At 40.6% G+C, this 16,575-nt stretch overlaps 2 protein-coding genes across 2 annotated transcripts; one reads left to right on the forward strand and one right to left on the reverse strand.

The window, feature by feature from the left end:
* Positions 1-624: 624 nt before the first annotated feature.
* On the reverse strand, positions 625-9,600 carry LOC144518309 (RNA-binding protein MEX3B-like). Its single transcript, XM_078250886.1, has 5 exons — positions 8,808-9,600; positions 7,237-7,475; positions 6,963-7,008; positions 5,205-5,932; positions 625-4,492 (listed from the first exon to the last, which is right to left on the reverse strand). The coding sequence occupies exons 1-5, from the start codon at positions 9,427-9,429 to the stop codon at positions 4,082-4,084; spliced, it is 2,046 nt and encodes a 681-aa protein (XP_078107012.1). The 5' UTR covers positions 9,430-9,600; the 3' UTR covers positions 625-4,081.
* Positions 9,601-11,363: 1,763 nt separating this feature from the next.
* Positions 11,364-16,411, forward strand: tmed7 (transmembrane p24 trafficking protein 7). Its single transcript, XM_078250894.1, has 4 exons — positions 11,364-11,433; positions 11,735-11,938; positions 12,680-12,925; positions 13,736-16,411. Exons 2-4 carry the CDS (start codon positions 11,780-11,782, stop codon positions 13,970-13,972), a joined length of 642 nt encoding a protein of 213 aa, XP_078107020.1. The 5' UTR covers positions 11,364-11,433; positions 11,735-11,779; the 3' UTR covers positions 13,973-16,411.
* Positions 16,412-16,575: the final 164 nt, after the last annotated feature.

Below are 16,575 nucleotides of genomic sequence, written 5' to 3' on the forward strand. Positions count from 1 at the left end.
TATACATTTTACCTGTATTTCTTATGTTTCTTTAATTAAACATGGTCTGATTTTCTCAACAAGGTAACATTTTTACAAGGATGAAATTAGTACAGTATAAACTGTTATATTTAATGTAAGACTTTAACTTGAGGGGTCCTGCATACACAAAGGTGTTTTTCAAATACCTCGCTATCTGCGAAAAACTCACATTTAAAAGGCCCTACAACCATGGTAAACCCACACAGGTCATTTCAATTATTTCCACCATTATTGTTTGACATTTCCTCCTCACTCCTGTTAAGATGAGACAAATCACACCTTTGAAGACATGTCACAGTAGAAGAGAGAAAATAATGGTGTAATTCACTTTAGCTGCTTCAGTTTCAGTGTTGGCACATCAGGTTGTTGAACGTTTACCCTACTACAAGCTCTATACCAATGCTTTTTGGTAGACAAAATTAGGCTGAGGGAATTGTCATGTTGCAAATCGCAGCTCAAATGCTGCAAATTCAATGAAATGGGCCCCAAGTTCCTCAAAAAGCAGTGTGAAGTTCTGAAAGGATCCTGCAAAAGATGGAAGATGGGTGCAAGCAACATTACACCATTTTACATAATGAATTAATCACACCAGTCTGACAAGTCTTAAAATGAAACCGTCTTTATTAAGTAACTTTAATATCAGAAAAATAAAACTCTTAAATTCTCTTTACAGCAAATATATAATATCAGTGCTTTGGCCACAATAACTTAAAAGGCCGTTATAAAATATAGTCTGCTTTTAAACTCCTGACTCAATTTGAAGAATTTATATGCCATAAGACTCCCTACATATACATAACAAAAGTGTAGTAAAATTAGCAAATACTTTGAACTGTTGGTACAGCTTAACAATATATGTATTTATATATAGATAATCTAAGCTCCATTTTACAGAATACAGTTTTTAATTTGGAGGCGTACAGACATGACCGGCAGCTTGAATCCTTGGCCTTTTTACAGTTGCAGTGGGACGCTTTACATTGGCGGTACATTATGAAGACATGCTCGTGATGCACATTCCATTTTCCACTAAGTTAAACGGCAGCTATCAATAATATTATCATCAATACTTTAAACTAATAACTAGACTACAAGCAGATAGCATCGACACCCTCCTCCTGCAACATTTCTGGGTTTCCAACTCTTCATTTACATAATCACTCAAAGTAAAAAAAAAAAAAAAAAGAAAATTGTAAACATTTTAATATAGATATATTTATGTATATATATGAAATGTAACAAAATAAAAATAAGTTCTATATATTTATCATTAACAGTAACATTATATAATACATACAAAAAAATGTCGATAGATTCATGTCAATAAACTGAGGGCTGACAGTGTATTGCATTCCCTCAGAGAGAGCAAAGAGAGGTCAACCCTTTCTAGAGCTGAGAGAAGTAAAACAAAAGGACGGAGAGAAGACCCGAGGGGGCAGAAGCAGATGGGTTTTTTTGCACTTTTGGGACTCATTTGGTTCCATTTCCTCGGGAAAGCTCAATCATCCACGAAAGAAGACGATATTTAAGAAACGGAGCCAAGCAATAGAATAACGCCGAAATACTGTTTACAACTGGAATGCTAGACGGACTGTGATCCAGTGTCCACAAAGTAAAGCAACAGTATTGACCTTATGTAGTGTTGGCAGAGTCCAAGATTAAGAATCTTTCCAGCTGCTTCCCCTTCGAAATGTCTGTCAATTCATTCAATCCTGTAAAACAAAGACTAGAGACACCGGTGTTTAAAGCTAAGATTTGAGATGATTTCCACCAATACATTTTCTTCACTTTTCAGGCGGCGGAACGGACAGATGCGCACATTGAATGGGGGAAAAACAAAAGTCAGTTGTTGTCAATAGTGTGATAAGCTATGGGGAAGGCTGTGCTTAGTAGGGCACAGGATAACAGCAAATGTGCTGATGAGACAGAAGAAGCAAAGTGTGTGCTATTGAAACATCTCATCAGTGCATTAGAGCAGGTGATGAAGGTTAACCACAACTGAAATGTAGTAAAAAGAGAAGGGATATGGTTACACAGGTCTGTCAACAAATTAACACCCAAGGTAGTTTGAGCTCTAATTGAAACCCGAGTTTAGTTTATCTAGTGCTTCTTTGAGTAGTTAACATACTGAGTTTTTTTTTTTTTTTTGCATAGGCCGCGTGGTGGCCGCCGTCTCAATTTTGCATCCTAATGGCATTATTTTGCTGACTGCTTACCAACAAGGACACAAAATGGCTGTGACGAGACGGCCACAGGGTGGAGCAGTTCAAGTGAAAGAAAATGACACTATTGAGATGGCTGAGAAGTCTGTAAGGGATTTGTTCCAGATTACACCTGTCTTCGTAGTAGAGGTTCATAGAATATCAGCTCTTTTGACTCCCAGGTGAGGCGTTACTACTAACTAGCCATACTTCTACCATCTACAAAAGTGATTGCAATACAGGGGAGGAGGAATGTTTCTATAAAGGGACGAGGCTGTGCATATCCTTCTGGCTGAAAACCAGCACATGGCTTCCCCAAACAAGGATGTAATTGAAAAATATACAAAGAAGGTGTTAAAAAACAATGAGAGGGGAAATATATGGAAACAGAAATAAAGTAAATGGGAGTGTTTGGTGCTGAAAAGATAAAGCAGTAGGTGGTAAATACTAGAAAGGCTCAACAAAATAGGAAGCAAAAGATATATCCCTGTGATATAACCTTTGTTCCACCGAGATACATTTAAGAGATTGAACTTCGAGGAATACTTCAAGACCTCGGTCTGTCAGCTTGTGTTCATTCGGGCCAAGATCTAGATTTGTAGATGGCGTTAAGTTAATTACAGGCTCTCCAAAAAGGCCACCAGTTTGTTTTAAGACAGAGAAACACTGCGTCTGCTGAACCAATGGTTTCTTTTTGTTTACTCAGAACGGAATTAGGCACGATTTTACAGTAAACAGTTTTTTTAAAAGTAAAAATGGAAAGCAACATGGCGATACTGAAGTGGTGTAAAATCCTGGTACTTCACATAAAAGGAACTTGTTGGTTCTAGTCTGGAAAAGAAAGAATCCTGAGGCAACAAGAGGTTGCCTTCGGAGTGTGACAACTTTGCAGTTGCAGGTTTGACCCACTTGGTTTTAAAAACCCTTTGTGGGTTTGTTTGCATGCATATTAATATGCTGGTAAAATCAGCAATACTCAATAATTCACATGTATGACCTGGAGCATCTTAACATCATATGTTTAAAGTAGCACAGGCACACACTTTGCTAGCCTGATCATTTTTTACACAATCTGGAATAGAGTGCCATTTGCCAGGATAATACAGCACGTATATCCAGTTTACTGCAGTAGGCATTAAATTATGTGGTAACCAGGAGAATACTATTAGTTTGAACACTCTTATGTGGAACTCACTATTTGTAAACACGCTCACCTCTTCTTTTTTCCTTACCATTCGCCATGAGCACAATAACAGAGGAAAAGGGGCTGGGCCGTATTTCAGTACATAAAAACAACTGTAGCGGCGAATTCTTTATCCTCTTTTTTTGTTTTTTTTAAATTGACAAAACTATTAAAATGTAGACAAAAAAATAACTTTGACCCGAAAGCCAACATTATATATATATCTAATAGAATTCGAAGCACATTTAAAATTTTTGATAGGTAGGCAAAAAAAACGATAATGATTAGCTTCAGGGAGAAGAAAATGTTAATCAAAATTCATGAGCAAAAAGAAATTATATATATATCTATCTATCCCACCCCACCCAATGCTACACAGAGGGTTTCCAACCCTCCCATTGATCAATCAATCAATCAATCATGGAAGAAGACTTCACAATAGCAGGCACATGAACGGGCTGAACACCCTAGCTCACGCCCCTAAATACAGATCATTATAAATTCAACTATTCTTCCTCACCTTTGTCAACCAAACACCAGCTTGGACAAAACAGGGGTGAGGCCACACCTAAACACTGATTTGGGGGTCAGTTTTGTAATTTCTCCACATATGTTATGAATTGGAAGTGTTGGGGAGGCAGATCCCTCATCAGCCATCAAAGAAAATGGATTCAAATCACATGTTGCGGAGCTGAATGGCCTGTGTGACCGGGGACAGGCACACAGGGCAAACAGCGTCTGGACCCTGGCATATATGGGTGGCACAATCTAGACAGAAGAGGTTATGGCCGCAGGGAACCAAGGCAGCGATCACCTGGTTATCCATACAGTGGATGCAGATCTCCTGTCCTCTCCCTGCTGATCCGAGCCCCGGCCGATAGGAGAGGGAGGATTCAGGTGGGGAGGAAGAGGAGGCGGTGCTTTCACTAGAAGAGGAGAAGGCCGAGCTGTAAGAGGCAAACCTGTGGGCATCGAGGGCCCCAGCCGCGCCAAAAGGCCCTCGGTGAACTCGCTGGGCCTGAGGGTGCTCCAAGGCTTCTGTCCCAGAGAAGGTTGGAGAGAGTCGGGGCGTCCCAGGCTGACTGGTCTGAAGACATTAATGACAACAGTCATTAGATGGCATTAACATACTGTATTGCATCTTCAAAATTCCTGTTCAGGATTCAAAACAAATGTTTCCTAAATTTCTTATTCAACATAATGCATCATTGATGCAATTTCTGGGCCATCGGTGTCACTGCACAGACTTTGTCCGTGTTCTTTTCAGGAAAGGGGCAAAGGTTATCAGAAGATACAAATGGTAACTGCCACAAGCCAAACATCTTAGTTAAAATTTAATTTTGTGGAGCACTTCCAGCTGCCCTGTCTGTGCGTCCAGGTCAGGGTTTACATTACTGTGACTCAATGAAATAAGCTAGCTCCCAAGATGTATGTATAGCAGCACAGACAGGTGTGACACCATCAATTTTATGGGCCTTATTTTCTTTCTTTGTATCAATAATCAAAACTGTGACTTAAAGGCACGTGCCAATCCGGTAGACTTGGATCTAATGTTTGGCCGATTCTCAGATTTCACATTTAAAATAAACAAAACATTGCTTGTACATAAGAAAAGCAATTGGTATATCCATAACTGTAACAGTAGTCCCTATTTTGATATTTATATACCAAACACCCAATGCACATCGTCTACAATAAAAAGGATAAAAAAGGCAAAAGCTCATACTTAAAATTGTTGTAAACTGTGGGATGGTCCTAAGGAGGCCACAAACTGTATGCTCCTGTTGAATTTCACCTACCTGAGCTTGACGAGCATCAAAGGCCTGGGGGGGTTGGTGGTCCACAAAGGGGCTCCAGATTTGTGGCTGTGCAGCAGGGTGCGAGGCTTGGGCAGTGGAGATGGTTAATGGGTCAAATCCTGAGGTAGAGCCTCCACCTCCCAGGCTGACCAGCTCCTCAGACCCCACAGGAAGAAGTCTATCGCCAAACCAGAAACTTGTACTGCTGCCATTACTGTTGTTGTTGTTGTTGGCATTGGCATTAAACTGACAGGTCGGGCTTAAATCTGCCACCCGGTTCCCATTACCGCCGCCGTGGACAGAATCAGCTGAGCTGGAGCCGCTTCCCAGGGAACTGGAGCTGTCATTGCGGTAGGTGGAAGACATCCTGACACCACTGTTAATATTGCTATTGATTCGCTGAGTACCGTTGATGCTCATTGGCAGCAAGCCACCACTCGGTGATGATGCACCTGCATGAAGCCACCCGGCCTCCCCCAACCCAGCTGGTGTGGCGGAATTCTCAAAGCTGACGTCTGTCCCATTGAATTGAAAGTCATTGTTGTCTACACCAGGAGCCTCAATGCTTCCGCAGGTTCCTGTGCGGAGGGCGATGTGCGCCTCTATCTCATCCCTTGCGCGGTCCACGTTCTCGGGCATCCCGGTGACCTCGAACACAGGCTCTTTGTCCCGACTCGGCGTCACAATGTAGGTGTGGGTCTGTTGCTGAATACGTTTGATGGTTGCCCCTGAAAGATATGACCAGACCAAGACCCTTATACTTAAAAGACTTGTTAAGGGTTAAAAGTTTAAATAACTGCTGTGATCACAAGGCGCCACGAATGTCAAGAGTGCACCATTAAAGTTTGGTTGGACAAATCATGTGTGACCATTCTTGGGAAATATACATCGGAGCATAAAAAAATGGCACACAATAGTTCCGTGTCAAGAAGAAAACAAATGGTAAAGTATACAATGCTGAATACATTAGCTAGAGAACAGATCTGTGTTCATTGTCACTTTTTGACTGCAGCTTGAGCGTTTCAAGTCAAGAGTCATACTAAAGATTGCAGTCACATTAACACCATTATATATTTTCAGTAAACACACTTGTTTTTTTACAATATCTGAAGTTGAAATTGGAAGAAACCCAGCTGTGCAATAATTTCAGCTGGTGACTCAGCTGACTAAAGCGCATACCTAAAGCCTATAGCAGCTAACACAACGCTGAGTTTCAGTCTTGTATAGAAACATTTGTCAATAGTACATATTTGGAAAAAGACTGGATAACCAGAGAGTACATTAACAAAATATATGTGCCAAAATGAATGGGCAAGTAACAGACACTTTTTACCTCAATGCTTGTTAACACCACATAATAAATATTAAGATTCCACACTGCTTCTTGCTTCTGTATGCGTGGCACAGTGTTTCCTCACCACTTCCAAATTGTGGTCATTTTGACTTGTTACCGCACCCTCTCCAGCCAAATGGCACATGGTTGAGAACCGCTGCACTTCAATTTACAAATCAACCCCAGGACTTTCTGACACTGAGGTGGTAATGTCAACAGGGCAATAGGTTAAAGTAAGAGCAAAATGAAACCTACTGGAGTAAGGCTGAATATATTAAACTCTTCCAAAAGCTGTAAGCAACTTAAGACACACCATTAGACAATTCACAATTTCCTTTAAATGCTCAGAAAAACAATGTTATGTAAGGGCTAGCAACTGGAGCAAACAACATGTATTTGAATACAGGATTATTTGAAAGACCCACCTTTGGGACCCACGACCAGCCCTACAACACGATATGGTACACGCACCTGTGGGGTTGAAATGACACAGGGTAACTATAGACACTTTCAATGTCAAACAACCAAAACATAAAACCCAGAGAGACTCCTTTATAAAACAAATGTGCTTGGATAGTAACATACACAACATTTAGTTATTATAACAACTGCACTTAATGTGAGTCACTGCATAAGAATATCTGTTTTATATTTTTAACACTGAATGACACTATGACTCCTAATCACATGCTTGCCAACCTGAATGGTAGTCTGTCCAGGTAGAGAGGGGGTCCCAGGACCGGTTGCAACAGACACAGGGCCCGTCTTGTTTCGAGAGGCTCTGATGAGGGAGAAGTGCTCTGCTGCAGACAGGATCTCCCTCTTAGCCATGGCCACATCTTCTTTGCGCCCCGTCACAACAAAGACAGGCTGCTCTCCCCTCACTGGTGTCTTAATGTAGGTGTTGGTCTTGGCTCGAAGTGCCTTAATCTTACAGCCTGTCAGGGGCAAGTGAAAGCGAGACAATGAAAGACAGAGGAACCAACTCTTTTCTAGACATAGTTATGATGGAGAGATCTGTGGCCTGGGGACATGGAGCTAGTTAGAAAACTCTACGTGCATGGGATGAAGTTTACACCTTGGTTAAAGAAAAGTGCAGCATTAATGTACTTCGACTAATTTTTACCATGTCAGTATTATATTTGTATTTTTGTATTGTATCTTTTTATTTCTTGGGGAGTTGGTAATGGGGTCGCCATGGGTTGGGGGAGGGTAGGGGATGTTTGTTCTGTTTCTGTGATGTATACGGTTTTGTGATATCTTAAAACCTGTACCATCATTGAATTTCTACATGTGTATTATCAATAAAAAACTTATCACAAAAAAAGAAAGACAGAGGAACGTTGGATCACTTTAGAGTCACTTGTACCACCTTGCATTACATAAACATATTAAACTTTGACGTTGAACTAATAAAAGACTATAGCATATGCAATTTCAGTTTCCAGTCACTAATGCCATTTAAAAGTTGCACAGCTGATACATTAAATATTCCTTTCAGCTGTGGTTGAGAGTCCAGCATCATTACCAGAGCCATTTCCTGTTGTTGTCAACACTGCAGTCTGTGCACCCTCCCCCAACTGGTCTTAAACATAATAACACTATCCCAACTCTACCACTGAGTTATGTAAAGTTTATGTAAAAGACCAGATAAAGGCGTTGGGTATATAAGAAAAGCCGGTCGTGTTTAGTTGTACTGAGAAGCCTTGGTTATGTCACGGAGCTAACTATTACCTACAGCTGATGTGGCAAAGCAATGGTGACCAACACACTAGTCTTCGTGTTCTCTTTCGAGACAAAGCCGAGCCTGGTTTAGCACGGCAAGGCACGGCTGAGGACAGGCTCACGGTCCGAGAAGCACAGACAAAACATCCATAATACATACGAGCTGTCAAAGCGAGAAGACACAGATGGGTCTGCTGGTTCATAAAACTTATGATGCAAACTTTTGGTGAGGGTGTTGGACGAGTGTGGTGTTGACCCAGTTAGAAGGAGTGCTAAGCTAGATGCTTTCAAGCTAAGCTAATTGTTGTTACTGGTGAGTGTAATGTTTAAACTATAACGTACACAACTCGTCAGGGGTTCTATATCTAAAATTGTAACTTAGAAAATGATTCTAGTGTAACGTTACATCTTATTTGTTTGCTTACTTTACTGCTTCCTGAAGTATCTCCCCACCAAGTTAACGTTACGTCCAAACTTCTATTAACAACTTAGCTAACTAGCAAATGATTCCAAACAAAACCAGCAGAAAGACAACGACGACTCACCCTGCCTGCCCACAATCTCAGCGACGTGCTCGGAGCTCGGCACCGCCACACACTCGGTCGTGTTGACGCTCTTTCGCCGAGCCAACAGCGAAGACTCGGCCTCGTAGCCCGACTCCCCGTACACGCCGGGCGGTAGCATCGCCATGCTGCCAGCCAGTGGTAGGGTGCTGCCGCCGACTCCAGTATCATCCCACTCGTCTCCGTTGTACAACAAGACCGTCTCGATGTGCGGTGGCTCCATCCCGGACGGCATCACGGAGCCGGCCGGCCCGGATGGGAGGTGTTGATGGCGGCGGGCCTGCGCTAGCATCGAGGAGTCTGCGGCGGCTAAAACTTCTGGCTCCTTGTCCTCGGGCGCAGCCGTCATGTTCACCTCATCTCCCGAGGGCGGCCGATGCAGAGGCTTCAAGTCTAGGACCGTACCGAGGAGGTTGAAATGAGAAATTGGGGGAAGCTGGTGGTTGTGGTGATGATAGTGGAGGCTCTCATCTACTTGTTCGGGGGTCTGGCTCTTGGTGCCGTGGTGCTCCTCAAGGCCCATACCGGCGAAAGCGTGCACTAGCGGAGGTGGGACCTCGGACTCTCCCTCGTCGGCCTCCAGCAAAGACGTGCTACTCGGCATGGTGCAAAACTTTTATAATATTTGCGTTAATCGAAAATCGATACGAATAATGATTACAATTTGTTTAGGTTTACAAAAAATAAAAAGCGACCAGCGCCTGTTGGTTGAAATATGTGTGGCTTTTGTTTTGTCTTTCAGCTCATGCAGCCCTCCCTACACTGTAATCTCGTATTGCTGGTTCACGCGAGACTTTGCTTTGGGGTCAGGGGTCAAACCAGTTCTCTTAAACAGCCATGGCTCAGGCGTGTATTCATTTCTTTGGTGTCTAGTCTATGGTACTCACCACAACTGTCAGAAAGACGCACTCAGTGCGCATCTTGCAGTGGTGTGATGAATGATTCATTATAATATATTACTAATTACATTTTTAAAAAACACAGGGTTGATGAGTAGAATTTAAGATAATTGTAAAAGTACATGTAACACACTCCTGTACAGTAGGTGGCGGTATGCACCTAAACGTTGTCTGCAATCCGCCATTAAACAGAAGAAGAAGAAGAAGAAGAAGAAGAAGAAGAAGAAGAAGAAGAAGAATACATCTGGTGGTGCCACTGACTGTAAAATTAATATTAACATTCTATGGTTTAGTGCCCATCTGCCCAGGGCTACACACCCCAACACTGTTGGTGAATAATTCGGTGAATAAGGCCTAAGACTTTGTGGCATACACTGATACACTCTACACAGACTTGGAGAGATCAAGACAAGAGATAAAAACAGGAAGAAGTAAAGTTTTCTAATAAGGCTTAGATTGAGGGCAAGGATAACATATATTAGCTAATGCAGAAGCATTGACTGTAAAATTAATATTAACAGACTATGTGCAGAAGCTGTCAATGGACCAATGAGTGCCTGACCCCATGCCAGCTACCTTGTGTCCAAACGTGCTGCCTCTCTATGCTGGTTTGATGAAAACTGACTTTTAAGTAAAAACCAACCTGAAATACAACAGATGGCTTCTCGAGAGTTGATATAGAGATTGTGCAGTCTTTCAAATAATTGGTTGTCCAACTAACAACAAGCTGAAGAAGTCTGACAGCAGATGCCCTCCACCGGAAGTTAACTAAGGAAGAGTCTGTGGGGCACCAGACATTCAATGACTGGGGTGGCAACAACCATCCTCTATGCAGTGGTCTGTTGGACCAGTGTCATGCAAACAGAAAAACCCTATCCTGGGATGTCTGCTGTACTCCATAGATGAACATTTAACAGAAAATGATGATTTGTCATTACACATCCAACCCCCTGAAAGAGGTCCCTTATCCTGCAGGTACTGTAGGTCAATCACTTCATAAGGCTTGATGTTGGGTATTTTGCTACTGTACCACACGCTTCCTGTCGTCGTGGCCACCATCATCAGTGTCTTGCACATAGATTTCACGCATGAAGACACAACCCACCACAAACATCTCATAATAATAAAAAGGGTAGCATAGAATACCCCATACCCCATCAGTTCTTACGAGCACAACATAAAAGAACATGGATAAGAATACATACATTAAAGAACATGAAAGAGAAGTAAAAAACAATTTAAAAACATGTATAAAAGAGAATATAAAACAGCTACAATAATAATGGTCCTTACATTAACTTGGGCACTGCCAAGAAATTGTCATAACTGGAGGCTTTATCAAATGATGATGATTAGGACTATAGTCACAGTCAGATTTTGTGTGGATTTTTGTTTAATCTAGTTTTTTTTAACGTAGGCTATCAAACCTTTAAGTAAATTTACGATATCGTATAAACTGCTAAACAAAACATAATTTTCAGATGTAGTATATTATCGAACCACAAAGTGGCAGCCACGTTGGAGTGTATTGAAAAGGCATCTACGCTTCTCTAGTATGTGTTCGTCGGTGGTGGACGTGGCCATCCTCTTCTTTCTAGACCAATTAGAGAGAGAAGGGGGCGGGCTTTTACAGATGACAGCCAATCCCGTGCCACGTTTGTAAAACCCTACTTAGTTAGCATTAGTCGCATCCGGGTGAGCGCTTTAAGGTGAGTTAGCTAATGCTGGGACAAAATAACATGAATTAAGAAATGTTAATGTTTGAATTTACCTTAACTTCAGTGACCACGAAAGCGCCCACAATACACAATTACACTAGCCATAAGAAAATGGTACAAATACATAGTGGCTTTCTGTCTCTAAAATATAAACGCCAACAAGCTAGCTAGTTACCGTTAGCTTTAAGCTAACACATTGATATCAATGTCCGGGTTTGCTTTGTCATTTTTGTCTTCTTTCCTCCCTCGCTATTTATTTTAGTTTAATGTCTGCTAATGTTTATTTCGGCAGGTCCGCTCAGGTTTTTACTTTGAAGCTTGGCTCTCGGACATCAGGATGTACGGATCCTTTCGGGTGCTGTTGCAGGTGCTGTCGGCCCAGCTGCTCTGTGTATGGGTGCTGGGCTCCGAGCTAACCTTTGAGCTGCCAGACAACGCCAAACAGTGTTTCTACGAGGACATCATCATCGGCACCAAGTGTACACTGGAGTTTCAGGTGGGTCTTCTTTCGGCCCACAGTTAAGCCCTCTAGCCTTATTTATCATCCTAACGAGAAAGTTCTCATTTTAAAAGGGGTGATCAGACAGTCAGACTTTCATCTGGATGGCAGTCTGGGCTCAGCAGAGATCAGCAGCGTTATATCAGCAGTTATCTCACTGATTAATACATGGTCAACTTTTTAAAATATAAGGACAAACCTGTTTTTTTTTTTCTTTTAAACACACAGGAGCTTTTGTCTGTCCCATTGTATATATTAATGTAGCAGGGATGCTCATTACATAAAGTGTTGTTTGCTCAAACAGGTAGATTTTGTCCGCATAAACAGTTCCTATAACATCATACATCTGAATGTTGCACTAGTTAGCAGGTTTTTGTATATTTTATTACAACATAAACCATATAATTTACATCATGTATTTCCATATAAATATGTGAGAGTGCCAGTTTTTCTGTTTTTTGATAAGCGATAATTCATTATTAATTATATTGTTTTAAAGTCTCTTCAAAAATGATCTCTTCATCCCAGTCTGTCATGCCTAAATGTGACTCAAATCTGTCATCAATTTGAGATATTAAATAATTGAGAACATGTATTTTTAGATAGTTACAGGATTGTGTTGTAGTAAAATACTGCATTTGACTTTGATGTGACAATCATGACATGAGTTTTGTCCATGTAGTCCAACCCTCTTCTTTGTCTCTTTACTACTTGACACAATGCATGATGGCTTGAAAGGTGGTGACCGGTGGCCATTATGATGTGGACTGTCGTTTGGAGGACCCAGAAGGCACTACACTCTACAAGGAGATGAAGAAGCAATATGACAGCTTTACCTTCACAGCAGCCAAGAATGGCACCTACAAGTTCTGCTTCAGTAACGAGTTCTCCACCTTCACACACAAGACGGTTTACTTTGACTTCCAGGTTGGCGATGACCCTCCACTCTTCCCCAATGAGAACAGAGTCACTGCCCTCACTCAGGTAAACTGTGTGTGTGAGGATGCACAAGCTTAATCATTATATAGTATATAGCATGCAAGTGTATACATGCTTTTTGTAACTCTGACATAAACCCGATTTTGTTTTTATCTGACTTAAAAACTACAGGCTCGTTTTCCAGACAGCATGTTGTACAACATGAGATTATACACTTTTCCATATTGGTTTCATAGCACCTGTTAGGGCTTAGGGTGGTACTACTAGGTTCTTATTAGTACACGGTGTCTTCCGCAAATTCCCAGCCATGCTCCACCTAATTTCTAACCTGAAAAGAGGTTTGACCTGCTGTAATGACGGAAACACCTGTCTGGCTGTGCTCGGCACTAGTTAGTTTTAACCAGGACGAATGTGTTTTTATTCAGCGCCCATAGTGAGTGATGCCGTTTATGTTTTCCGGTGGCAGAATAACAGATGAAACATTGAAAAACAGAAAAGCACAGTGTGTGCTGCAAGGCTCAAGGGCCTGGTTACTGCTAGATGAACATGTAGTCAGAAAAAATAAAATAAACCACAGTGTGTGATAGTGATCGAACCAAACTGAACCAAAATAAAGAATAAGACCGATAATATTATTGCGGGCTCAAAAAGTCTTAACATAAATGTATGCCTCATCATTTTACAAGTTGGTGGATGTTTTAAAATTTTTTTGTTCCGTCTAGTTTGTGAAAGAAATATAGAATTGTCTTCTTGTTAGTTGGTCAATCGTTAATTTCCAGCAACAGTCTAAATATATTACGTTGGTCTTGGCTTCCATTTTTTATTTATTTATTTATTTTTATTATACCATTCTAGATGGAATCCGCTTGCGTGTCCATCCACGAGGCCCTGAAGTCGGTCATCGACTACCAGACTCACTTCCGCCTCCGTGAGGCCCAGGGACGCAGTCGGGCGGAGGACCTCAACACTCGTGTTGCATTCTGGTCCATCGGAGAGGCCGTTATTCTTCTGGTGGTCAGCATCAGCCAGGTGGTCCTGCTGAGAAGCTTCTTTTCTGACAGAAAGACCACTACAACACGCGTTGGATCGTAACAGTCTCTGAGCCCCGGAATCTAATTCATCACTTTCTTTATCCGTACCTGGACTGGTGTGCATAGAGTGGGTTAGAATATCAGTGCTGATCTAAAATTGGATCATATCAAACTGCCAGGTTGTACAATCTGACATGTCAACTTCATTCTTCACTGGTATTCTTACAAACATTATGCAAATGAGTCTTGAAGTCTAAAAGGTTAAATATGTTTAAAATGCTTTTGAGGGGTAAAATAGAAAACCTGAAGAAAGGTTTCCTTGTTTGTGTTGCTTGTTACCATCTGTATTGGAGGCAGTTCAAGGTCATATAGTCGAAGCAAACCCTAAATAATTTGAAGTAGAGCTGGGCAATGTGGAGAATATCACAATATTTTGAACCAAATACCTTGATATCGCTATAACAACGATATTGTAGTGTTGACTATTGGTGCTTTCACAAACTATTTACACAATATTTTTTTGACAAAAAATCAGATGTACCATAGATATAATGACTAAGTGGTTAAAGGCAAATAATAGAACAGCTAGAAGTAAGGTAAGTTCAGAAAATGATATCGCATTAATGTAATGCAGCCTGTAGAACAAGGAAAAGACAACACATACTCACCATAATACGATATCCAAAATTTAAGAATATATCTTTTATCACAATATTGATAAAATATTGATAAGTTGCCCAGCCCTACTTTAAATATTTGAAATAATTTCTAAATGTGTTTTGATTTTATTTGTTCTTTTTTTCCCCCGTCATCTCAAACCCTCTCCTCCTGATCTGTTTCATTTTTCAGCCCAAATTGTGCACTGAAATAACAGTCGAATTTGTGACTAAATGTACTCATAATGTAAGGTTTATGGTTTTGTTTATTTTCTTGCATGCAAAGCATTAGGTCTCCAAAACCACACTGGCAAGGCAAAGGGTGTTTCCCCCACAAAGGTTGCATTTGGTTATGAAAAATATGTTGCTTTTTTTTTTTTTTTTTTTTTTTATTAAATCTCGCTGTATTAAGTGAGAGTAGATTTTGTGTTGTGCTTTTTAATTAAAAAATGTTAGCCTTTATTTTGATAGGACAGCAGAAGACATGAAAGGGGAGAGAGAGGGGGGGGATTGACATGCAGCAAAGGGCTGCAGGTCGGAGGAGTAAACCTCTATGTATGGGTGCCCGCTCTACCAACTGAGCTATCCGGGCGCCCATTGTGTTGTGTTTTATCCGCTTTGTCATTTTAAATGAGTTATAAGAGTATGCTGTATTCAGAGTAAGCCATCCTTTAATTTAATATACGCTTGAAACCGCTTGTATTTGGGTTGAAGGATTGAGTTTAGAGATACAGATGGTCTCCCTTAAGTGACTGCAGACCCAATTCCTTAAATGTTTTTGCTATTTGTATTCCATTTGCACATCAGGGTAAAGTCATGCTTCAGTTTGACCACACCTAGGTGAATTATTTCCTAAAAAATGTTATAATTATCTATGTGACTTTATGTCAAAGGCAAAACAATTATTGTTCTTTTGAAAATGACACATTTGAGTGTTAAGTGGTAATGCCAGCAGTTTTTAGTGCACCAACTTAAAAAAAACAACTTTCTTTCACTTGTTCCCTTGCAATGTTACATCTAGTTCTTGCTGTTTAAAGTGTAACAACTTATTTATCTTGTAGGCTGATATTGCTCTCAGTTTTATACAGCACTGTTGTAAAAAATGAATGTTGTTTTGCAAAATATTGCTTGAATATAAGGTAATTCCAGTAACTTTTAGTTGTAGTTGTAATTTGAAATCGTACTCCCTGACTGCCTACTCAATTCATTTTCTAAAGGAACAGGGAGGAAGATTTAGACAGCTTAAATCTAATATATAATATAACTGGTTCTGAACATATGAGCCTGCTTAGTTCAACCTGGTAGTGTCACTTCAACCAGGAATCAGTCATTGGGTCATTCTTTCTCTCACTATTCACTGATTTGCAAATTCAGCTCTTAGACACAGGAATGAATGCTGAAACATGAAATACTTGAGTATACTGTGGCCATTTTGAAGTTCACCTGTAGAATTGAATGTGACTGAACAGAACACCATCACTGTTGAAATGTGAGATAAATATAACTTTTATATTCATAAGACAGACTTTTACACCTAACCCACTGAAAGAAACCAAAAACTCTATAGTTTGGTCTTGTTTAACCGTCAGAACTGATTCTAGAGACTTGTAAAACAACTAATTTATTTTATTCATTTATTAGTTCTGGTTTGGCTTTGCTTCCATTGGTATGCTTTTCCCCTCTCACCATATGTTCATTGTCAGTTTTGGTAGGTGGTGCAAAGTTGCCATTTAAGTTTTAGGTTGTGCTGCCAGGTCATTTTTGGACACAAATTTATCTCTGATGCATTCTGGGAACTTTTTAAGTTATTGGGATGGCTGAATAAACTTTCTGTTAAAATGTCAGGGTATGCTTTTATTTATTAACTATTAAAAAAGCACGCTGTTCAGTGAGGGGTGAAGTTTTTGGATACATTCTCAGGTCATGCTTATTTTATCCTGTAGGGAGAGATATAATCAAGGCCATCACAGTCAGATTTGCACCCATACAATATCGAAAAATATTTCTT

This window comes from Sander vitreus, chromosome 5 (genome assembly GCF_031162955.1).
Source record: "Sander vitreus isolate 19-12246 chromosome 5, sanVit1, whole genome shotgun sequence".
Taxonomy (NCBI): Eukaryota; Metazoa; Chordata; class Actinopteri; order Perciformes; family Percidae; genus Sander; species Sander vitreus.